Genomic DNA, 26,006 nt, shown 5'->3' with positions numbered 1-26,006 from the left:
GGTTACTAGTCCTGCTACTTTCTGGTGCCCAAGAAGGATGAAGGCCGTCATCCTTTCCTATCCTAGACCCATGCCCTCTTAATTTCTTCCTGAAGAAGGGAGGGTTCAAAATGCTCTCTCAAGCCCTATCTTCCCTGGACACTGAAGACTGGCGGTTAGTGTTGGACTTGGAGAATGCATACTTCAACATCCCCTTCGCGCATGACACAGACATTACCTTCGGTTCACGGAAGGCCAAGAGTGCTTTCAGTTCACAGTGCTCCCCTCTGGCCTTGCCAGTACCCTTCTGGTGTTAACAAAATTTATGGAGGTTGTTGCAGCTCATTTGCAACGACTGGCTGTTGAAGGCGATCTTGTCTCCAGTAGCCGCCTCCCACCTCCAAATTATGGCTGACCTATGGCATTTGCTGGGGTTCACTATCAACGTCTCCAAGTCACACCTGCCTCCCTCTCAGACACTTCCTTTCATCAGAGCTATTCTGGACACGCTGCAGTTCCTGCCATATCATCCTAAGTGGTGAGTCCAGGATATTCGGGGTATGAAGCTGATGTTTCAGCCTCTATCATGGATTTTGGTGAGACTGACAGACTTTCTGGGCCTCATGGCCTCCTGCATTCTGCTTGTGACACATGCCTGCTGGGATATGTGGGCTCTGCAATGGGACCTGAAGTTGCAGTTGGCGTGGCATCCGTGGATTCTTTCCGACATGGTCCAGACCTTAGACGGCTCTGCAAAAGATTTGTAGTGGTGGCTAACTAACTGCGATTGGGTCAGCGGCTGACCCCTTTCCCTTCCCCAACCTCATCTAGCTATAGTGACAGATGCTCAATATTCTGGACAGGAACGCCCATTTGGTAGATGTAGAGATCAGAGGACTCTGGTCGGTAGCAGAATTCGGACTCCATGTCAACTTGTTGGATCTTCAAGCAATCTGACTGGCATTGAAAACCTTTCTACGCTCCAGCAAGGGAAGGCTAGTACAGGTGTTGACGTACAACACCACTGCCATTTAGACCTGCAGCAAACCGGGCGGGGTGAGGTCGTGGACACTGTCAAGAGGCCCTGCGTCTTTGGACTTGGATGAAACATCAGATAATTACCCTAGTGTTTCAACACCTGGTGGGATCTCTGAACACCATAGTGGATGAACTCAACCGAAGATACCTAATGGATCACAAATGGTGCCTTCGTCTTGAGGTTCGGCAAGATGTCTTTCTGGAGATTAGATCGGTTCTCCCCAACTGAGAAACAACAATGCCTGCATTCTGCGTGCTGAAATTTCCAAGGCGGCGCTTGCTAAGAAATGATTTGCGTCTCAAATGGAGTGCAAGCCTGTTGTATGCCTTTCCACCTATACCACTCTTCCCTAAAGTTCTCAAGAAGATCAAGAACGATTGGGCCCTTGTCATCTTTGTCAATCAATCAATAATTTATAAAGCGCACTACATACCCACGAGGGTCTCAAGGCGCTGGGAGATTTGGGGGGGGGGGCTACTGATCGAACAGCTAGGCCTTGAGTATCCTCCTGAAGGTCAGCAGGTCCAGACTGGGCTGGACAGCCTGGTACCCTGAGCTGTTGAGCATGGCCATCAGTCCTCCGATCAGGCTGCCCCTTTTGAAGGATATTCGGTCGCAGCAGCAGGGGAGGGTTCTCCACCTAAACATTTTAACTTTCCACCTTCATGCGTGGAGATTGAGCAGCGGCATTGTACTGGGCTCCATGGACATTAGGTTTAATATCAAGCTGCACAAGGGGGTGTCTGGTAACAGTGCCCGAGTTACTCGGCCTTCAGTAGCTCTCGACAATTTTTACTGATCAGAAGTAGCTCTAATTGCAGAAAAGGTGGAGACCCCTTCACATGTTGGTGCAGCTTTATCTATAATTTTCCTTGTGGGTGTGATCCACCTAGCTGTCATGGATCTATCTAATGGTATTATGATGAGAATCATCAAGTGACCAGGTCTGTTTTAGCTCTCTGTCTTTATTAATTTAGTTTCAAATTTAATGTCACTGATAGTGTGATCACATTGGTCTTGAATTGAAATGTAATTCTTATTAAACGCGATTTGTAATTCTTCGTGTGGCGAGTTATTTTACAGTTAATAAATTCAAAAAGAGTGCCTGTAACGGAGACCCAAGATTAATAGTAAGTAACTCCGCCTTTCAGTCTTTCTGCCGAAACCTAAATCTATGTAAACTTACTTTCAACCCTTATTCTAAATGCATGAAGTACAGAGAAATAACCAAATGCCATTGAGCGCCTGTACGAAGAGTACAAAGCTTAACATTGTATATGTAGGTGGGGCAGTCCTGAAACGTTTGAAGGGGGGAAACCAATTTTGGCTCATTAAGCAAGCCTTTCTTTCTTGGAAATATCATCTGTAATCCAGAAAAGAAAGGGAGGATGTAATGTGGCACTTACAGCAAAACTCGCGGTTATAGAAACATGCTAATCATTATGTTTTCTTGTATATAGAAAAAAGGAGTATATCGTTGTGCTAAATGTCGATTGCAATTTTTGACAAGTAAAGAAAAAATGGATCACAGAACTCAACATCATCGCACATTTAAAAAACCTAAGCAGTTGGAAGGATTACCTCCAGGGACAAAGGTACCATTTTGACTTGATTACATTGTTATTAGTGATGTAAATCACCCTTTATCTGTTTGTGCTTTGGAATGGAGAGACGGGTTTATAGTATAGTAAATTTGCGTTATAACACTAATTATGTTGGAGAGCCTTTGAGGTTGTTTCCTAACCTTTTATTGTAGTACTGTAAATGTAACTACACACTTTCATGTATTGTATTTTTTTGGGGGGGACTCTCAAGGCAAGCAATCCAGAAAGAGGTTTTGCAGGACATTCAGAAGACACCTTCTGTCCTAAGCCAACTAAGTCTTGATGTCAATCTCTTCAGTGGCTGCTCAAGGGGTTTCCTCCCAATAAGCAATTCTGGACATAACACAAGTAAAACTGTTTCTTTTAGAGATTAGTGGTATCAATCTTATAAGTGCGATTGTAACAAAGCTCTGAGACCTACAGCTAATTAAACAGCTCCCTATTAGTATCAATAACTCTATGTATCCTAGTTGTTTACATTGAACAACTGCAACAGTGCCTGGAGCGTGTAAAGAAAACGTGGCGTTTGAGTATTAGTTGTAGTAGTTCTTTATTCCAAAGACCCCAATCAGGAGCAGGACTGAGCCGCAACTGCTTCTGCTCCTGATCCATTACTCTGCCAATGATGCCCAACAGAACTCACATATTTTATCCCCACCGCAAATCATGACTCATCAGAGAGCACCAATGTATGCAGTGAGAAGACAAGTAGGTGGACAAGATCCTACTTAAAATACAGAAAGCACTTTCTTCTATGAAGTAATTGACAGGTTGTTGATGGAATTATTCTTCTATTCAACTCCCTACACCCCGCATGTGAGAAAGTGCCCACCTCCTGCATGGTTGCCCCCACTTTCTGCTGAACTGCTAATGTGCTTTGACTGAGTGATGCCTAGGCTCCTGTCAATCGGGTACTCTGGGCGTATGTGCTTTCCCTAAAACTGCATTGGAGACAAAACCCAATTGGAACTCTCTGGCAACAGGTCAGTCCCTGGTAAATGGTACCCCAGGTACCCAGGGCACTGTGACCAGGGAAGGCCTCTGAGGGCTGCAGCACTTATTGTGCCAGCCTTAGAGACCCTGTACCTTTGCACTCACACACTGCCTTTGCAGGCTGTGTGTTTTAGTGCAGAACAAAGTGAAGAGTTAACATGGCACACCTCCTTGTGTGCCATGCCGACAACCCACTGCCCTGGCATAGATCAGTCACTCCTAGCTGGGTGTCCTATACCAGTGGTGAGGGTACAGGATTATGAGCCCTACAGTGTCCAAGTCCATTTGTGGACATTAAGAGTATATGGTGCTGGGAGTTAATCATTATGAACTCCACAGTGGAGAAGTGTGGCTCACTGGTTAGAGCAGGCAGACCCTGAAGCAGAGGTCCGACCCGGGACCAGGGTTCAATTCCCGACGCGGCAGGGTCTTGAGCTCAAATGTCCATGGACTCGATAATTCTCGCTTCGGTGCCTGACCTAATCATGGGTTCACACTCTGCAACTCTGGGCATTAAGCTTGCTTAATCTCCACAACGGCCCCCCCGCGGCGGGATGCCTGGCTTTCACCTTGGGGATGCCCTGTAGGGGCTATCTCACAGGGAAAAGCCAGGACGGGTTCCCAAGGCAAGCGCGGAGATACCCCTTCGGGGGTCGATTCAGGCGCTATATAAGAAACATAATAATAATAATAATAACAGTACCACAATAGCTGCACTGAAAACTGAGAAGTTTGTTATCAAACTTCTCAGCACATTAATTCCACACTGATGCCAGTGTGGGATTTAATGAAAAATGTACACAGACGGCATCTTAGAGATGCCCCTTGAAAAAAGACCTGCCACTAATGTCCAGGCTGAGTGGCTGCTTTCATCTGCCACCACCAGACACATTTCTGGACCCCTTGGTCGGGAGCCTGTTGCTCTTGGGGGTCTGAAACAATGCACATCCTGGGACGAGGTGCCAAGCCTCTTCCCCTGGGATGGGCAGGATCCATGAGGGGGAAGCTTCAAAGGCTTGCCCGCCTTTGTGAGCTTCACCAGGTCTTTTGCTGCTTCCAGCAACTGGTCACCACTGGTTATGACCCCCACTTTAGACTGGAAAACAAAGTGAGGAAGGGAGGTGTGCCCACCTCTGCCAACTCAGGTGGGGGAGGCGAGGTGAAGCACACTTTTCAGTCCCTGCCATCTTGCAGATGGGGCGGGGGCAGCAACCAGGGTGAGGCTTATGCCCTCCTCCCACTAGAGGGTGGCATAATCAGGCCACCCCAGGGAAGGGACCCATTGGTCCTAACCCTTTACCTACTGTAACGCCCTTAAATTTAGTGTTTAGGGGCACTGCACCGAGTTAGTGGCCCAACACCACGAGGAGGTCTCCCTCTACTCTGCACCAGGCAGCCCTAGTGCCACTGAGGGTGTAACAAGAGTCCATCGTTGACCCTGGGGGACCCCCTTAGTCTACCCCAAGAATACCAACTCCCACAACTGAATACGTACCTTTGAACTGATACCTCTATTTTCCACCATAGGATCTGTGTGGAGTTTGAAAACCTTTGAAAACCTTTTAAACTGAAACCGAATAACTACAATGCTTTTACTTACCTGTTTACTGGAAATGTCCCAGGGTAGTATCCAAGAATACTGCAGTGTGTAAGAAAAGTTATCTGAAAAGTAATTTACATGACATGCTAGTAAAAATTCAATACAAAGTATATGTACAGTATTCCACAGTATTGCATTACCAGTAATTCAAACTGTCACCAAACCAAAGTATATATACAACTGCAATTCAAAACTGCATTATTCCTACTAAGAATCACTTGCCTGTGCCAAGTCTTGCTTGGTTCTAGGAAATAAAATCACTAAAATAATATGTTCATACAAACAAAATTAGTCTGAGTTCAGCCTTTGAGTGTGTGACAATAATTTTCTGATTGAGTGTGTACAACAAATGCTTAACACTACCCTCTGATAAAGCTTTGCTGCTTGTCCACACTACCACAACTAGAGAGTAAGGTGCTATCTACTGTTAACTCTGCCTACCTTTGGGGTTCTACTGGAGTCTGTGCACACTATACCTCACTTTGGTATAGCATGTACAGAGCCAGCTTCCTACATCACATCTCCATTGCGGGTCCGGTGTACTCCTCTAAGCCCTTTGATGCAAGATGAGGGGGTGGCTAGTATAGCACTGATTTTGACATCTGATCTGGCCATTTATCCTGCAGGCTTTCCTGTTCTGTCTACAACCACAATGCACTAATAAAACTAACAAGTGGGAACCGGTTCCAGGTCCTTCCCCCCCAACCCCCTTCCCACCTCTGTCTCTGTCTGTCTCTCTCTCTCTTTCTCTTTCTCCCCCCCCACACCCCTCTCCCCTCCCCATGACCTTGCAGCTTTGCTCCGAGATTGTACAATGTGGACAACTGAGCCTGCCATCAGATGTATGTGAACGTTTTTAAAGAAGCCAAAAGGCACTTCCCCCAAGAAAGGCATATTCCTTTAAGTGGAAGAGGTTTTTGTTGTGGTGCCAACATTAGGGATCAACAGTAAGGAAGATGCCTAGACCTGGCACGTCATAGCTACAATTTTCCTTTAACTGCATACAGGTAGACTCCTTTGCAAAAGTCTTTCTCCACCATACCAGTCATTAAAGGCAGTCTGGGAGGTTAAAAAAGGGCCTTCTCGCTAACCTGAAAAACGTTCTCCTCCATGGGGCCTCTATCCTGTACTGTCTGTCTATGGCTCATTCCTTTGAACCATTATATAAAGCTTGATTGAGGCATTTGACATGGCTGGTGGTTTTTGTAGTTTTTAGTATTTCAGTCTATGTGGTTCACAAGAAGCAGGGGTTTGTTGGCTAGTGTAGTGGCAAGAGCTCGCCCTTCTTTATTTACCAAAGTTGCTATCTGCATTTTTTTGGTGATCAACTCTAGTTTTTTGTTTTTTTTTAATAATGAGTTTTTTTGTTGTTTTCTTTACCTATAATCGAGTTGGATTATCGTCATCTACCAACCAGGGGTGACTCTTCTGCTAAGGCATCGGAGCATCGCCCCACTACCTTTCAGCACTGCAAAAAAGAAAACATAAAATGATAACGCAATGGTATTATCATTTTATTTTTTCCATGCGGAGGCAGTTTTGCGGGCCGGGGCAGTGCTCGGCTGGTCTGAGACTGGGGGAGGAGTGATGGCACTCTCTAAGAAAACCACCAGAGTCCTCAGGTAGCCCATCTAACCAACCCAGTGGCGGGGGCTAGAGTTCCAACCCTCCTCTCATTGGCACCAGCTATCAGATTCTTTCCCACATGGTATTTGACAACAATGATTTAAACATTTTCTACATTCTCTTTCTTTCTTTTTACTGACTTAAACACCAACCAATAAAAATACAGTATAAAACAAAAAACAAACTATTAATCCCTTGAGTACCACACCTCCCTTCTTGAAGGCAACTAAGCACTAACACTTTAGGCCATCAAAACTGAGCAACAAACATTTACCATTCAGGAACGTAAAATCCTTGATTGCAAATGCCATTCTCACTGGAAAGCAATGGACTCCAATCTCTTCTGGAACAAAAAAATGTGTGAGTTGTTTCCAAATTCTTGCTTGTGCTCCGAACTTGGAACATGAAAACAAAATGGTAATCCTTGTCATAATCCGTGGTGGGAAAATATAAAATGGGCAGCTCCAGCAACATACAATGTATAGTGTAACCTGTTAACCAACAATTGGACATTATACCAATAACAATGTGAATCAAGATGATAGGTAGTCGAACATCATAGATAGATAGAATATAGTAGTTATGTGTGCTCCTCATTCAAATGGGATAATCCTCATTTCCATGTCCTTAACGGAATCGACAATTCTTGTTGCGAGTGCTAGACATTTTTTAATTCTGTCAGGACCAGAGGCTCAGACTATGCTTTAAAAAAAAATGTTTATAAAAGTGATCCACCACAGAAGTAGCAACACGCATGACCGGTTTGTAGTAGAAATGTTTAAATGTATAATCATAGGGCCAATCCACCATTCAAAGAATGCCCTCTTATCAGGAGCCTGATAAGAGAGTTGCAGTAGCCATCGCTTCCCTAGCAAAGTGAGCTCCTAATCTACTTGCATCAATACCAGCTTCTGCCATGATCCACTTGACCCATGCTGACCCGGTTTGAAAGGTTTTTTAAGCAGAACGAATAGCCCTAGTACATTCCTCATGTGCTTTAAGACCTCTCCGGACACACAATTTATTATGTGGAAAAGCAGTTTAATCAATAAATCTATAAAACATTTTAGTTATTCTGAGACTCTGCAACAAGACACCAAGTATAGAAACATAGTCAACTTAGGCAACAACTGCTTACAAGACAAGAGTTGTCCGGCCAATGCTCCAGTTAGCGCAAAATGACTAAGACATTCACAAAAAGTGCTAAGCAACTCTGATACATTTGAGTAATCTACAGACTAAGGATGCATGACGACAGACTTACCTGCCAAGTGCGCATGACCTGCATAAATAGCTGATCGAAAATTATTTACTGACCTGTAATATAAGCCAGCATTTGTCAATTCCGAAAGGAAGTTAAGTATATCCTTTTTTAAATTTTTTTATTTTAAAGACCTTTATTGAAAATCGTGCACATCAGGTTACAGTATGAAACCGTGTTGCAGCACATGAGAGAAGGAAATAGAAACATTGAATTGATCATAAACAGCATGGAGGCAATGATACAAGGGCGGCATACCGTGGGATAAGAGGCACATTAGCTGAATGCAGAGCATGGGATGGTAGCAAGAGGCAACAGTCGGGGCAGAATGGGGGCGTGGGGCCGGCGATAGGACAGCAGCGGGCAGGGGAAGGGAGGAGATACCTATGAACCATCACCGGCGACCGCCGCTGGCAGAGTGCCGGCGGGGAGTGTGGGAGAGGACGCAGAGGGGGAGGCCTTCCGGGAGAGGAGGTACGCAACAAAACGGCCCTATATATGGCGCAGATTACCAGTAGCTGGCGTTGGTTCCCAAAATTCTGAAAGAAGAGTCTTATATCAAGCAGCAACTTTGAGCCATGCACTTGCCTTGGGCGTGGGCCTCCGACCCCAATGTATAGCAACTCTATGGTGTGCAAGAACGAAGAGCATAGCCGTGAGGTGGCGGGAGGCATCGGGGCATTGTCTCACCAAGCCGAGTAGGCAGGTCAGGGGATCTCGCCTATTTTGCCGAGTGGTTATCTCTATAATTATGGTGCACAAGTCGCACCAGTATATAGAGTCCAAAGGACACAAGCCAGATGAGAGAAGTCAGCCGCAGGGGATGAGCACCTGAGACTTTCTATCACTAAGGACTAGCCCCATTCTGAATAACTGAGTGGGGGAACGGTACAGTCGGTGTAAGTATTTAAAACGGATCAGGCGCAAGCGGTAGTTAGGAGACAGGTGTTTAGTCTGCTTACAACAGTACAGCCAGTCCTCTTGAGAAAGCTCAATACTTAAGTCCTCACTCCAGGCCATGCGGGTGTGATCAGCAGGGGTAGAGGAGGCAACTGGCATGGTGGCATAGAGCCTAGAATCCAGTCTATGAGGAGAGGGCGAAGTGTATGTCAGGTCGAGGGCAGTCATTGAAGGAGGGGGCTGCGGGAACGTGGAATGCAAATCTCGACAGGACGCTCTTCGCTGGTAATTTAGCAATGTGTCCATAGGGCCTCGCCGGCTGTCCAGACCTTTGTTTCCTGTGGGAGGGGTAGGTGCAGAGCAGCTTGCCTGCAGCGACGCTAGAGGGCTCCCTCATTTCGCTGCTGGCCCCACTTGGATGGCCCGTGAGGTTTCTAGGAGAAACATTAGGGTTCCAGAAGGTCCCCTCTGTGGAACCATTACGATACGACACTACTTCAGGTCGTATACTGGTGTCCTGACAAACTTTTAAGGAACCAAGTAATTTATGAGCACCCAGGTCCTGATGAATCGCCCTTAGGGCGTGAAACATGTTGACCACTTCTTGCACACAAAGGGTTGAATACGGGTTGGTTCCATTACTTGCCACCCCTTAGTACCCCTTTCCTTTTTACTGAAGCAGGAAGCCTGACCAATAAATTGTTCACCAACAGGACTTCCCTGACTTCTTTTAACTTCACCACCACGCTCACTATTACACTCCCTTTGGCCCCTCACACGCACACACCCGCTGGCCCAGAATTAAAGATCTCCACTAAAAGTGCAGCTTTCATCGCTGCCCGACGGGCATTGCACCGCCAGCCTGCCGAAGGAGCAGGGTACCGATGATGAGGCTGGACAACTATCGACTGGGGCTACAGTTGTGGTCCTGTTGATAGCCTGTGTGAGGTACCTTTTCATTCTGGAATATGGGTCTACACTGCACACTTGAGACCCTTTCTTCACCCCTTGTCTAGATATCACGAGAGAGAATTACAGGCTGAGCCTGATTTCTTGAGCTCTTCCGGGGGAACTCTGTACACCATTTTGTTGTCCATAGGGCCAGACCCAGCCGGTAGCGAAAAGAAATTGTCACTGGGGTAGAGGTCAGATAGGGTGGTCAGACCCATTCCAGCCTCCCTCTACTCCATTCCTGCTGTGTGCAGTGAGTGGAAAGCCGGGTGATCTGCAACAGGCATGGCACGGGCAGAGAGCAAGCCCGAGCCCGAATATTTGCGAAGACCGTCCACAGTCCAGCGCAGGGTCTCAACCTTGTCGATTTCTCCACATGGTGGCTTAGCAGGGGTGAAGATCGTAGTCTGTAGAGGCAAAGGAGGGTAGCCAGATCGGCTTCGACCGCCACTTGAGGCTGAAACGGCGTCGGATGGAGCCAGAAATGAAGGAAGCTGGCCTGAGCACTAAGAGCGCACAATTTAAAATCCAGGGCACCCATCCCGCCGCTCGCAAGGGGAAGCATGAGGGTGTTGTACGAGATTCTGGGCGAACGCCCTGTCTAAACAAGGTTAATGATGAGGGAACGGAGAGTGCAAAAAAATTGAGAAGTGATAGGGATGGGCACATTCAGAAACAAATACAGAAATTTCGGGAGCACTACTATCTTCTCGAGGGATAGAGGTTGGCACCGTCAGAGGGGGATCTTGGTCTCCAGCCAGTCAACTGCCCTGCCAAAATTGGCTCTCCAAAGTTCCTCCATATTCCGATTGATTCAGACACCCACACAAGGGTAGTCTGGAGTTGAGGGCATAGTGGCATTCATCAATGAGAATAGAATAAAATCGCACCACCTCACGGACCATGGGGCAGAGGTTCTCCTGCGGATGGCGTACATAGAGCGTGACATCGTTGTCGTACATTGAGACGACCAGGGTTTGGGCTGCAAAGCCTAGGCCCCTCCGAGTGTGGTGCTGCCGGAGCCTGGCTGCAAGGGGCTCCATGGCCACAGAAAAAAGCATAGGCGAGAGTGGACCTGCCTAGTGCCCCTCAAGACTCGGATGGGTTCTGAAATCTGACCATTGATCGGAGTCGGCTGATTGGGAAGGCGTAGAGGAGATGAACTTAGCGCAGAAAAACCGGTCTGAAACCAAGACTGGGAAGGAGTTAAAAAAGGAAGGGCCATTCGAAAGTATGAAATGCCTTGGTGGCATATAAAAGAGCCACCACGGCCAGTAGAGCGTAGTTGATCTGATGGAGTACCCAAAGATCTTGCAGAGGTTATGTGTTGTTACGCTCCCAGGGATAAACCCGGACTGATCCTGGGGAGCAATCGGGCATGAGGGGCAAAAGGCGGCAGGCCAGAAGCTTGGCGAAGTTCTTATTGTCGGTAATAATAAGTGATAGGGGGCGATATGAGTCCAGAAGCTCAGGGGGGTTTGTCTGGTTTTAAAAGCAGCGTCAGCAGGGACTCGCGAAGTGAGGGGGAAACGGCCTGATTTGAAGGAGTCCTTGTACATGGCGACAAGATGCGGGATGAGGACGAGCGCAAATGTTTTATAGAAAGAAGCAGGCAGACCATTGGAGCCGGCCGCCTTATCCCCAGGCAGACCATTGATGGCAGCCAGGGTCTCTTCCTTAGACAAGGGTTCATCGAGGTATTCCCGATGGCCATTGCTCAGCCAGAGGAGCTCAAGAGTGTCGTAGTACTGGTCTAGGAAGTCGTGTGAAGGAGTAGGCTCGGCGGTAGAGATTTGAGTGTAAAAGGCAGTGATTTGTGAAATGACCTCAGTGGGAGAGGTTGTGCATTCCGAACCCCCGTCCTGCAGTGTCGTGATGTAGGAGGCTGTATTCGCTGGAGGGGTTTTGTCCTACAGGACCAGGCAGGACAAGTTTACAATATAAAATAAAGATTGCCTGGTCTCGGGTTCAATCGCTGTTTTTTTTATTTATCAGCAAGTGTGAGCTCTGTTATGTAGTTTTAGAGACTCATTGTTAATTAACTTTTTTCAAGTGTTTATCTTACTTGTACATTTGCAGTAAGAGGTTATAACACAACCTGAAGCAGTTCTTACACATAAATCATAATTCAAAAAAACAATTGTGCATGGAAAATCATAACAACAATGGTTTGCATGACCATTACATACATAAACATGAATTTCAATCTTTAAAAAGGTACACCAGAATTTTCAACAATCAGTCTTAGGTCATATTTCGTTTTGAGAGTTTTTTAAGACTGACACACTATGGGCATCTAATTTATACAAGGTTCGAGAACGTCCTAGCAGCGCGGGACGTCTTTTTCAGTTTAATGCCTTATAGTGGAATAGAAAATAAATCACATGTGATGTAGGAGGCAGCATGAGGTCATCGTAGAAGATTGACTTGGGTTTTACCGGGACGTTCACCCTCACCGCAGTGACGCGCTCTTGCCTCCTTCCTCAAAAATGAGAGTTCCCTGTCAGCTTCTTGTTCGAATTCGAAGAGTTTACCTCGGAGTTGTGAAAGTGTCTGGATGGGGGCTGACCGAATGCTGAGAATCAAGGGCCTCAATTTCTCCCTCCAGGCGCTCAAGAGTGCCACGGATAGAGCGCACTACACCTGACTTAGAGATGCATTCGCCCCTGACCATCACCTTGAAGCCCTCCCAAAGTGTAGAGAGGGAGTCCACCGAGCCGGCATTAAGTTCGAAATAGTTCTTTATTACAGTTTGGATTTCGGCGCAGAACATCGAGTTGCGATGCGCTTTGGGGGGCAAGCGCCAAGCAAATATCCGCTTTGGTGCATGCGAGGGGATCAGACTGAGACTTACGGGTGCGTGGTCTGAAAGGGTGCGCATCATGTGCTCAAGCGATGTGACCCAGGCATATGCATCACGGGTTGTGATCCAAAGGTCGAGGCGGAGCCAGCAGTGCCTGTAATGCAGGTGCACTCGAGCACGTCCGGGTGGATATGGCGCCAAGCATCTAACAGAATTGTCGGCCCGTATGGAACGCAGAAGGGAGGTGGAGGGTGGATGCAAAGCGCGGGCCCAGAGCAGTCCAAAGCGGCCAAGGGTGTAATGTTAAAATATCGCCTCCCTTCCCCCCACAGCAATGCAGCGGGCCCAGGTAGGATATGTGTCGCCATACCTGCGCAAGGAAGTCGAGGTTATCAGAATTAGGGCCATAAACCGAAGCAAGGATCAATGGCTGGTTTGAGAGTGTACCAAGCAGAATGACAAAACGCCCCTCGGGATCAGTGATGGCACTGGGGGTGCACCAGGGGAGCCCTCTACGTAAAAGGATAGACACCCCGCGTGAATAGCTAGAATAGGAGGAGTGGATTTCGTCTCCGTGTCGGGAGTGGAGCCTGAAGGCGGTTGCGGGGATCAGATGAGTTTCCTAGAGGAAACCAATGTCGACTTTGTGGCTAATGAGGTGCGCATATACGAGGCGGGCCTTTCGATAATCGTTCAGGCCTCGGACATTCTAAGTCCAGAGTGTAGTTGACCGTCATAGAGCTGTGCTAAGAAGGAGAATGCCGGATAGGGCCGTGTGCAACAGCAGAACCTGAGAGGTGTAAGATGTGGTGTGCAGAACAAAGAGCAGCATCTCAGACAGTACGGTACAAAATAGGTCCGAAAAGAAAAACAGAGAAAACAGGCCTCGGAGAGGCAACAGCACCTAAATAACCCACCTCTCACGCTAACCCCCCAATCAGGTTGAGAGACCAACCCCACCCACCCAGGGAACCCCCAACTAAAAAGAGAACAAGCAAAGTGAGAACAAAGGGAATCATCCCGTAGAGACGTGGCTCGATGCTGCGTACGCCCCTGCTGCTAGGGCAGGGTGGCCAAGCCATGGGTAAAGGTGGACTGCAGGGTAAGGGGATGGGGACTCGATATAGCTCCTCAAAACCCAGGACCAACCAGGTAAGCAAATAACAATGCAATGCGGTACAAATGACTGTGCTGCATAAATAAGGAGAGAGAAATGCAGGTCAATGGGGGCTGGTACAATAACAAAAGTTCCATCAGCAGAACAGGGTAGCCGGATCCAGGAGCTGGGGAGCGTGAGGGCAGTCATAGTGAGTCAACTTAGGAACAATGGATTGACAACATAAGCGAGGACCAGGAAGGGCAAGTTTGTGCCACTTAGTGCAAGGGATCGGAGTATATGAGCAAAGGTAATTCTCAGTCATTGTCACTTAGACTGTCGGTTGCAGCCGCTTGAGAGCCGGAGGGAATGGAGCGCTGGGATTTGTCCAGTTTCTTGGCGTTGGCGTTGCCATTGCCGCTTTGGGTTCCAGAAAGGTGTGGACCTGCGAGCTGTGTCTGACGCGCAGCTTGGCCAGGTACGCCAGGGAGTAGATGTGTTTCTGCAGCAGACGTTTGGCCAGGAGAAATTTGCGGCAGGCATCTTTAACCGCCATTGTATAATCAGAGTTCAAGTTCCCCTGATAACAAATTTCTCCTTTTTTCCTGGCAGCTCGAAGGAGCGCGTCCCGGAAATTTAGTAGTTTGGCGATGATGGGTCGAGCTGGAAGACCAGGAGCAGGCAAGGGTCCCAGAGAGCGGTGGGCACGCTTGAAGATGAATACTGGAGAAAGGACATCACTGAATAGGTCTCGGCTCAGATTTTCAACAAAATCTTCAATTTTGGCTATGTTAGAGGAATCAGGCACTCCCGTGATGGAGAGATTGCTTCTGTGGGAGCGCGCCTCCAAATCCTCATTCTTGTTTTTAATGAGCTCCAAAACTGTGTCCATTTGTTCAAGAGCGTGGTGTTCCCGGGCGGCAGCATCCTCCTCGTCGGACACTCTAGCCTCGACTTGAGTTAAGCGTGTATCATGAGTACACTCGTGCCTTGACAGTGTCAAGGCGGATAGAGAGCTGGTCAAGCTGAGCAGTGATGCCAAGGTCTGTGAATTGATATAATAAATGGAGTCAGGCCCTGGGACTTGTGGTTGTTTGGACCATATAATATCTGGGAAAAATAAACAAGTACCAACCACACTCTTTTTCACTCCTCTTACTGAAGGAAAAAACAAACCAATATTGCTCTTAGGTCTGTTGGGTGTTTCTTACCCTTTTACTTACTATTTTTACTTTTCAAACAAAGATTTTATGTGCAAAAAGAATACAAGACATTTAAAACATTGACACAAAAATACAAAACATTCGTCACATATATATACAAAGTGTACAAATTTTCTTATTCCGATTAATGTACTCAGATCCTTGTCTAAATTTGACAAAGTAACTCTCGGTATGGATGACAATATATTCAAATAATATAAACCATAGTTCAATTCATTGGTCTATAGGTCAATTGATGTCATATTTTCTGTGAATTAACGTCGGGCATGTTAGCTTTAAGGTCATCCTCGCAAGAAGGGTCATTTTCGTGCTGGGTAGCGAGTTTGCCAGGTTCCGTGACTGCCCCCTATTGTTGTGATGATTTTCACTGGTCGAAAACTATCTTTGGTTGCTTTGGATCAGTGCGCCCCACAGTCAAGCACCAGCGCACCCTGTAGGTCAGGGAGTGACGGAGCAGCGTATGCGCAGGCCAAGGCAGGCAGGATAGGCAGGGGTAGAGAAAGGGCACCTGGGGAGATGAGCAGGAGCAAGTGTGACGTGGCCGACCAGGCCTACGAGGAGAGTCTCGGCGCTAAACAGGGAGGGAAGCCCAGCGAAGAAGAGGCAGGCTGTTCGAAGCAGCATAGCTGGCTAGGGCAGGTGTGGCTGCAGCGTGCTGCCATGAGATCCTGGGGAGGTCAGGCAGGCTGAGTAAGAGATGAGAGGCCTGGACGAGTGAGGAGCTCCCAGGGTTGGGCTCACCAGGCAGAATGTTCTAAAGCGGGTCCTTGTGAGGCAGGTGGCTTCTGAGCAATGGAGGTGATGGCCCACTGGGGAGAGAGTTCCCCCGTCCCAACATAGTGTCAGTCTGTAGGAGCCCGCGGGGAAGGCATAGTGAAGGAGTAGAGCGCCAGTAATCCATTGCAGAGCCAGGCCCAGCGGGGGATCGAACAAGTTAGGAGAAACTGATGAGGGGCCAGCTCGGTGTTGCAGGCGGCACGTCCGTGTCAGGGTGAAGGAGAGAGCACTCCCGGTGTTAGGCCGCGCTAGGTCGTGCAGGCAGCAGAGGAGGCGTGGGCTGCAAAAGCACAGCAGCTGGTCGGCAGGACAGGCAGCTGGGGGCTCAGACGTCCACGGCCAGGAGCCAGAGAACACAGCTATGAGCACACGCCCGCGGGGCCGCTGGAAAGCTGGGAGGCGCACCGCCCCCATTGCTATGCCGAAGCAGGGAGGCCGAGGCAGCAGGCACCAGGAGGAGGACAAAGGCGCCCGCGTGGAGAGCTGGCCCAAGCCCGTCAGTGCGGCGCGCGCCCTTCACCCTGCCGCAGGGCACTGTCCCAAGGTGACTCTCCGGATCCGGAGGAGCAGAGTAGCAGGTATCCGATGAGAGAAACCGGTCCACTAGAAGCCGATCAGGCAGAATGTTGGAGCAAGGAAGCCTCAGCAGTTGAGGCCGAGCTCCCCCATAACGTCAGCCGCGAGGCCTAGCCGGTGCACCAGGCCCAAGCAGAAATGTCGGCGTTCGTGGAGGCCCGGGAGGGCAGCAACAGAAGCCCTGAGGTGAGGTCAAGCTATGTGACCCGGTATGGAGAGGCAGCACCTCGGTAGTCTGCAGGATAGTTACGGATTATTGGCTTAGCCGGCAGAGCCCACTTAGAGTGCGGCCATCTTGCAGCTAGCCAAGCCATACCCCAAGTATATCCTGCAACTCTGCCCCTCATGGGTTCCAGTTGTAGTTCCACTCACCAACCCACCCATCGTTTCGACACTAGCTAGGGCTCTGATAAAGGGAGAGGCCTAACCAATGAGTCTGTAGAGCGAGGAGGTATGGGAGTGTGTGTGTGCCCTACTGGACATATTTTGGCAAAAACACCATCCAAAAGGAAAGTTAGTTCAAAGGACACTAATTATAAATTTCCTCTCAAGAAAAAAAGGACATGGCTACAATCCCTATTCATCCTACTCCATAGTCCCCTCCACCATCTTCACCACTACCACAAATGCCAGGCTCATATCCTCTACACGTAACACCTCAGGGATCTCCTCATACACAGCCTGATATAGGAGATGATGACGATGACAAAAGTAATTTACCAACTGATTCATGGGATGACTATAATATTGATCCATCCATAGATAATGATCCAGATTTATACCCGGCGAAGCCTTCACTTCCAGATGATAATGTAGCTTATCAAGAGATGATTTAAAGAGCAGCATGATATCATGCGGTCACATTATACAAAGTCTTTAGAAGACGACTTTTTATTTGAAAAACTACGTCAGAGTCTTCCTTTATTAAAGGGCATGATGAGACATGCTGATAAAATATTTAAGGACACTGTTCGTGGCCGCATTCTAACACCTAGGGTTGACAACAAAAACAAACCACCTTCCATCTGATCCCATTTGTATGAAAGGACAGTTGCCTTTAGACTCACTAGTGGTCTCAAATGCTCGTAAGAGAGCAAACTCCCAGATCTCTGCAGATGCACCTCCCGAGACAAAAAGTCTAAATTGATCGATGCATTGGGTAAAAGGGTAGTTGCTCAAGCAGCTAACCACTGGCATATTGCCAACATGCAGGGCTTACTAGCTAGATATGACAGGGCACACTGGGATGAGCTGGAAGACCTACTTTAATACCTCACAGAAGAGCACAAGAAGAAAGCACAGGAGTTAGTACAAGAAGGCAAACTCATAACGAATTCCTCGATTGGATGTGCTTTTGATGCAGCTGACACTGCAGCAAGTGAAATAAATACCAGCATTCTCCTACGATGACATCCTTGGCTTAGAATTACAGGTTTTAAACCTGAGGTTCAGCAGTCTATTTTAAATACCCAACAAGCAACATCTATTTCGACTTCAAGTAGTTGAGACCCTATCAAAAATGAAAAAGGACACAGACATGGCAAAGTCCATGGGAGCTCTTCAGTCCCCATCAAACAGAGGCTCCTTTTGCAACTCATTTTATAGGTGAGGGTCTAAAAGTACATCCTCAGACCGAGAAAACACCTACATACGTTGGGGTTTAGGAGCACAGCACTTTTGTTGTTGAACTCCTTTTTAGAAAATAGGCAACAGAGGGTTGAGTTGGGTGGGGTTAAATCCAGCCCCTTCTCTCTCTCATGTGGGGTCCCACAGTGCTCGGCCCAACGCTTTTTAATGTTTTCGTAATCCCTCTGGTTCAGCTTATTGTCAGTTTTGGCCTATTTGTACTCTTACGCCGACGACACACAGATTGTGGTGTCCGTAACATCACAGGTTGAATATGACACTCATAACTTTCGCAGCTGCATGTCGGCAATGGCAGGCTGGATGGAGGAGATTTGCCTTTAAGCTAAATTCTGGGAAGACCGAGGTATTGCTATTCGGGAATGAAAAGCTCCTTCTGGAATGCATCATGGTGGCCCCAGGAGTTGGGAGATCTACCAAAGCCAGTTCTGAAGGTTAAACATCTTGAAGTCATCTTTGATACCAAGTTATGCTTCAGTGCTCAGATCAATGCAGTAACTTCAGGGGGTTACTATATGCTACGGATTCTGAAAAAAATACTTCAGTTTATATCTACTGAACTGCAGAAGACCGTAATGCTGGCCCTAGTCAGGTCAAAGCTAGATTACTGTAACACACTTTACCTAGACATTCCAAAATATTCAATAAAAAAACGTCAGTCTCTCCAAAATGCTGTGGCAAGAACACTTTTAAACATTCCCAAGTTCAAACCTGTGTCGCGCTTACAACATGGCTTGCACTGGCTCCCTGTCGAGAGGAGAATCTTGTTTAAAGCCTTGTGCCTAATGCATAAGGCACTTCATGGAACGGGCCTCCTTTTTCTTTCAGGAGCCATATACATGGTATACGTCAAGTAGAATATTGAGATCCAGCACAGAACACAAGGTTCAGATTCCGAGAATCAATCGATTAGAGTGCGATGGGAGGACTCTGACATTTCAGGGGGTAAAGTTATGGAATTCCCTCCCGCTGGCCCTCTGCTCCCAACACAGGCTGCAGCTGTTAAGAAAGCAGCTAAGGACCTGGCTATTTCCGCCAACTTATCTCCAGGGTCTGGCGAGTCATCTGCCTGGCTGCTGCCTCCTCTTTTTCGTCCAGTTCGCCCAGCGCTAAGACACCCTTGGGTATTTAACGATTTATAAACCCAATTTATTCATTCTAGAGGTTTCTATAGAGGAGGGTACAGAGGATATCATTTCAGGGTTAGGGGTAAGAGCACGCCAATGCGTAACTCCCCTTCCCCCAATAAGCAGCGAATTGACTACATTTCCCCCGATCATGTAACACCTGTTGATGGAAGACTTCAGCTAATTTTCCACATTTGGCAGTCGATAACCTCAGACAAATGGGTACTAGACATTATACAACATGGTTATTGCTCGAGCTCACCAGCAATCCTCCCAATATTCCACCAGGCACTCACAAACTCGCATCAGAGAACCTACAGCTCCTTTAACAAATGGAGCCAAAGAACCAGTTCTATTAAAACAGTCAATAAGCGTGGAAAACCTAAAGAAATTCTTTAAAATTATACTAACAAAAACGATTTTACTTACCTGTTTACAGGAGATGTCCCATTGCAGTATCCAGGCATACTGCACTGTGTAAGAAAAGTAATCTCACCACGTACATTTACCAAACACTTTTGTGTTGGTGTGTTAACAAGCCAATGTAGGGCAAGCAGTGCAAAAGTAGACACTTTTTCAAACAACTGCAACACCTACTGGTTAGCCTCAGCTTTAGGTTAATACTGCTGTATAGTCTATGCAAGCATGTGTATCTACAGCACACATGACTCAAACGGATTGTTACTTACCCAGTAAGCATCTGTTCTTGTCATGTAGAGCTGTATATTGGCATGCGCCCTCCCACCAGCCCGGGTACCTGTAGTTGTTGCAGTTCTCACTATTGATATTACATACGCATGGACATCTCTATACTGCACTCACTTACTCCATTTTTACCCTCTTGCGGGAAAACAATCTAATAATGGAGTTGATGCTGATGCGTACTATCACCGAAAGGAGGTGTCACCTTACCTCGTGACTGGAAAAGACTTCTTCAAATAAAAAACAACTTGGAAACACCCGTACCCAACAATAGATGGCAGGAGTGTGCTAAGCATGTGAATCTACAGCTCCACTTGCAAAGAACAGATGCTTACTGGGTAAGTAGCATAATTCTTTTGTGGGATTACCCCCACTACTTTTTGTCCCCACTTTGTGCAAAATTTAGAGCTGGTTTATTTACTCTGTGCCCTGGTCACTGACGTCTAGCACCCAGTGTATCAGATCTGACCCATAAATAATCTGTGTAATTGGCTGATACCTGATAGGCAAATTTAGATTATGTGTAAGACCCTAGTCTATGCTACTCTGGATACCCAGGGCCTATTAGTTAAAAATGGACTGCATTATCTATTCTGCCATGACTGCAGTTACAGTGCAAAGCATGTCTGCAGGTCTGCCCCTGCAGTCTGAGTGTGAAGATTAAAAATTGCAAATTCAATTTTCCAAAAGGAACCTTCATCCAGACCCAAATCTGCCCTTTTCATACTTGTAAATCACCCCTAAGGTAAGCCCTAAATGCCCATTGGGAAGGGTGGATGATAGACAAAAAATAGTAGGATATGTGAAATTGTTTTACATGTCCTGACAGTGACAAATCTCTAAAGTCGTTTTCACTGTTGCAAGGCTGGCATTCCCATAGAAAAACACTGGCTAACACTATAGCAATTTATAATGTATAACTTGTGAATTTGGTATGTGAATTGCTAACACCATGCCTCAACCACACTAATAATAATTTAAAATCCAAACTGATGGATCAAGGTGGATTTAAAATGAGTATTTTGAAAATGCCACTTTTAGAAAGTTTGCATTTTTCTGACTAAAGCCTCTAGTAGCCCATACAGAGTTAATCTCCACCTGGCTGCCTGCTGGGTGGGGTGAATTGCTTCCAGGAAAGGAAATAAAAAGACCATGGCTGGGAGGAGGTGCGACCTCCTCACGTGATAGCCTTTGGGATATGACCAAGTGCACATGCTTCAAAGAGACCGCCCCTGCAGATGTAGCTCTCACCTAGATCTGCCATTGTCTAAATAGCAAGAGTGTCACCAAGCTCATTAGAGGAAAAACCTGTTGCTGAAGCAGTTTTCCCGGGGTAGTTACTCATTATAATTTATAATGGATTCACCTCAGGGTGTGTCCACACCTCTGACCAGCGGAAGGAAGGGTTTTCACATCTTGGTTTTGGGCAGACAGTTTTTATGATTGTTTAGTGCCAAATCCCCAGGAATTATGTTAGAGTAGGAAGGGTTGCTTCTGTGAACTTTTTCTCTATTGTACAGGAAGTCTCCCTCACCCACACGTTAATGCCAAAGGTAAAATTTGTACCCCTGCAGACCCTCTTCAGAGCCCTGTTGGGCCTGTGGAAAACAGGCGGAGGACTGCACCTGCTCAACTAAAAGACTAGAACTCAAGAAAAACTGAGCCTGTTTTACGTGTGAATAGAAACCCCAATGGCTGGACCAGCTACCACTTGATCTCCTTACAGGCAAGTGGGCTTCTTTTGCTTGTTGGCTAGTATTCCCTTAAGCTCCAAGAACAAAAAAAGCTACAAGAAGCCTACAGAAAAGAAGAGTCCAGCTGGTCAGTGCCAACCGGATTTGCCCTAGACCCTGATGGTAACGTCTGGGAGATTGAGCCCTATCTTGGGTGTAAACTTTACCACACATATCCCTTTAGTAGTTATGCCTTTACCATGCAATTTCATGGAAAAGGGAATGACTACTAAAGGGATATGTGTGATAAAGGAATGTGTTTTTCAGACGCTTATGTGGTTAGGGCAGCGTTTTAGAGGCACACGTGGTTTAGCCATGTGTGCCTCTATCATACAGATTAGAGATGCAAGGTGGAATGGTGAACTGAATGGGACTCTGTCCTGTTGGCTTTGCATGCCAACACATATGAGAATCCTCTCCCCGCCCCCAATAGAGAGGAGATGATTTTTTTCAATAAGCAGGGGTTGTGTACAATTACCACATTGTGGCTTTCTCAATCGTGAGGATAGTGCGATGAGAATGTAGTTTGATCTGGGACTCAGTCCTCCCACTAGCCCCTTCCAACAGGATATGGAGTCTGTCTCAATTTGTGACTGTTTTAAGTAGTACTTAGGGTGCATTATGGGTCAGCAATATTCTGTGATGCTTACTGTTGCTTCCGAAGAGCCTTATTTTTTGTTGAAGGCGTTTTTTCACATGTATTGTGGATGTCAGGAAAAACACTTGTAATGGATAACCAGACTACTAATTACAGTGGTTAAGCATATCAGAACTCTTGTACTCCTGTATTGGTAGCGTAATAATTTTTTTTTAAATATATTTTTTAAACTGTGTCATATAAACTGTGATTCTTGAGGTGGAAGAAGAGTCTCTATATAGTGTTCCAAGGAAGTCTACCCATGTCTGCAGCGTGAAGTCAACTGTTTGCATATTTGTACTAGCTATTAAGCATGGGCGAATTTTGCGAATCTGGCGTTTGCGAATTTGCGTATTTGCGAACTCGCAATCCGCGAATTCTCGCTCTTTGCAGATTTTTTTTTGTGTTCGCAAGGGTTTCTGCCAGTTCGCGAGGGTTTTGTACCAGTTCGCAATTGCGAACTTACTTGTTGGCTCGCAACGGTCGCAACTATGTTGTTTCTACGTCTGGTTCATCATCACAGGTTCCCAGCACCCTCTGTTTCACCACTGCCACCCTCTGTTTCACCCATGCCACCCTCTGTTTCACCCATGCCACCCTCTGGTACATCAATGCCACCCTCTGGTTCATCATCACTGAAGATTATGGGGGGGAAAAGCAAGCACACCTGCCCTGCTTCAACTGACTTGAATTAATTTGGGGTTGATTTATTAATGTGTCACTGTTTTAAAATTCCAGTCTGGCACCTGCTTCCTTATCTGTAATTTGTTTTCTGTTGCAGTGCAATTTCTTTTCCAGGACCTTTGTGGCCTACTTGTAGCTATAATATGAGCCTGCTGTGAGGGTCAGAGCAGGGTCATAGAATTGTTGCAACTAGCAACTGAACTCTGGAGGGGCCCCAGTCAGGAAGCACTACAGGGAATGGTTACTATTACTAATGATGAGTTTGAACTTTTGCACCTGCTGAGTGCTTTCAGTTTTGCAAAACTCGTTTTTCTGCAGAACAGCAACTGTAATGCCCCAAACAAACATAGGCAACTGAACTCTGGAGGGGGCCCTCAGGAAGTACTACAGGGAATGGTTACTAATGATGAGTGAACTTTTGCACCTGCTGAGTGCTTTCAGTTTTGCAAAACTCGTTTTCCTGCAGAACAGAATCTGTAATGCCCCAAACAAACTTATGAAAGTTGATTTCTAATCCAAAAGTGATCCAAAGAAAGTCAAAAGGCCTCAAATCCAAAAAAGTGCAGGCAAATGTCAACCTGAGGAGTTATTCTGATAAAAATCATTATTTTCAGAAGGTCTATGCTGCTTGCTAGTGGATTTCTTGTGCAGAATTGCAAATTTTGTAATTTCCCGAGTGCGAGATTGTTGCTGCCCGCCGCACCTACATGTTCGCAATTGCGAACTCTCGCGATGCGTCTCCAAACTCCAGCGGGATCCCGCAGCAAGATCCAAAATGGCGCAGCACTCGCAAAATATTGCGAAAAACAACTCTGCAAACGCTGAATGACGGTAAGTGAACGCCGCACGCCGCAATATTGTATCACCAAGAAAAAAAATCCGCTGCGTGCGAATTTGCGGATTTTCGGTAAATTCGCAAGAGTTTGCGGATTACGAATTTACCGAAAATCCACAAAATCCGCGAGCGGAACGGATTTTCCGCCCATGCTTACTAGCGATAACTTGCCAGAAGAATTTCGAGTTTTTATCTCTGGGTGCAACCGACAAATCATGCCGCAGGCCAACAAGTTGCTTTTGCTTCTTTTTAAATCTGTTTCTTTAGGGACCTTCTTTAGTGTTTTAATTAGGTTGCTCTCCACGCTAAAGGAGCTTGAAATTGTCTTTGTGTCAATTATTTCAATTCCATAGAAAGAGTACAATCTGTTCTATAGATTCACAAAAGTTTAATCTTTTTCACTGAGGATTTCTTGTCTGCATACTATGGAGAGACTAATCAAAAGGCAAAGTTGAAACTTCTCTTTAATAATGTTCTCTGCGGTTTGCTGCGATTTATCTTTAAAAGCGGTTAAGCATTCATTTGCCAAAAGTGTAGCTTTAGAATTCTGTATCACCCAGACTCTTGTCTTTGTGATCTGTTCTGCCTCTCAGATTCTTGAACAGATCTTGTTTGATGAAAAGCCATTTTAAGCAAAGAATCATATGATCACTTAAAGAATTCCTGGCACCTTCCCTTCAGTAAGTAAATTAAATAGGGCATAGGTGGCCACCTATCTATTGGTTGAGACCGGGATATTAACAAGACTTCCATTAATTCTTTGTTTTCCCTAATTCTCTAAATATGGCAGGTTGGAGAATACTTTGTTTATCTGCCGTGCAGTTGTCCGAGGATTGTGTGGCAATTGGCCATGATTCTTCGACAGTTTTATCTGGTGACCCAGAATTAACCATGCTTATAACTTTAGTTGTCTCAGCAACTGAGACAGCTCAAAACTCAGTGAAAGACTAAGCAATTCTAACCAAGTATTCATTTTACCTAGAGTTTTGCTTCCACTAAGACCTAGAGACCCAAGCACTCCTGGAGATTTCAGAGCTGACCAATCCACAGCTTATCTAATAACATTGGCCTTATCACCTCTGTTGTAAATTAGAATGCTAGCATTAAGAAAACTATGTTCAGTTGTATATTGACCACAAAAGCTACTAGCACTGTATCTCTATCATTAAAGATAATAGTTTTAAGTGTTTTGATTTAGTTCTGTTTATTATGGATGATGTGCTGACGTGGCGCTGGCGCACCGATGGCAAGCCCATCTGGGGCTATCCAGGGCCTGAGGCCTGAAACCCTGCCCATTTGACTTCCCCACAAAGAGTTCACTACTCTGCCCTCAAACTCAGCAACTTAGCACCAGCACCACTGAGGGACTGCGTGAATTCTATGCAGGTTGATGGCTCCCACTCCAAATGCCATTAATGTGGCTTCACCCTAGAGCTAAATATAAGTATAACTTGAGATCCGAAGTCTGACTCTCACTAGACACTTTTGTTGTCTCTCGATTAATTGCAGCTCTTTATCTAAACCTAAACCAGAAGTTTTTGATATCTTGAGCAACATGCACCAAGATGCCCAATTCCTCACGGAAACTTGGCTTTCTGAAAACCTCAGCACCCTATATCTTAGATGCATTGCCGACTGGCTGTGGGATAGGTGGATGCGATTGCTCGTCCCAGCGTGATGGAGGCATGGCAATTTTTTTTAAACTCGCCTTTAAGTGCACCTTCAGTGAGGTGGAGACAGACGGATGTGAGGCAGCACATTTTTCGCTAGCGCTTTCAAGTAGCAGCACTCTAACTGGACTTCTAATTTATCATCCCCCTGGATTGGCCATGAAATCTACCTCGACCTTAGCAGATATCATCACCCAGTTGGCTCGACGCCACAATAAGCTGATAGTCTTGTGTGATCTCAACCTTTATTTTGAAGATAGATCTTGCCCAGGAGTGACCTCTTTAACTAGTGACCTAGAAACCATCCGTCTGCACCAACTTGTGTCCAGACCCATGATGTCAAAGAGCTCACGTTGGATCCCATTTTTTCCAACTTTCCGTCTCTTTCAGTGGAAACGCTTCCCTTATCACTATTTGATCCCCTATTCCTTTCCTCTATCTAAACCTTCCAACTACGAATGCAAGGGCCAATCTGTCATTTCTAAGAAATGGGCCAAGGTCAACTCTGAGACCTTCACAGCTGCCCTAGCTGCTTCTAATCCTAAT

General features: G+C 46.4%; 1 protein-coding gene across 5 annotated transcripts in view; it reads left to right on the top strand.

The window, feature by feature from the left end:
* Positions 1-26,006, top strand: part of ZNF280D (zinc finger protein 280D) — a 761,599-nt gene that overhangs the window by 211,080 nt on the left and 524,513 nt on the right. For all 5 annotated transcript variants that reach the window (XM_086958356.1, XM_086958358.1, XM_086958354.1 and 2 more), the window contains exon 12: positions 2,479-2,613. In XM_086958356.1, the coding sequence (XP_086814482.1) occupies positions 2,479-2,613 (135 nt within the window). The remainder of the gene's footprint in view (positions 1-2,478; positions 2,614-26,006) is intronic.

The sequence above is a fragment of the Lissotriton vulgaris genome, chromosome 2_1 (genome assembly GCF_964263255.1).
Source record: "Lissotriton vulgaris chromosome 2_1, aLisVul1.2, whole genome shotgun sequence".
Taxonomy (NCBI): domain Eukaryota; kingdom Metazoa; phylum Chordata; class Amphibia; order Caudata; family Salamandridae; genus Lissotriton; species Lissotriton vulgaris.
This window is presented reverse-complemented; position numbering and strand designations above follow the sequence as displayed.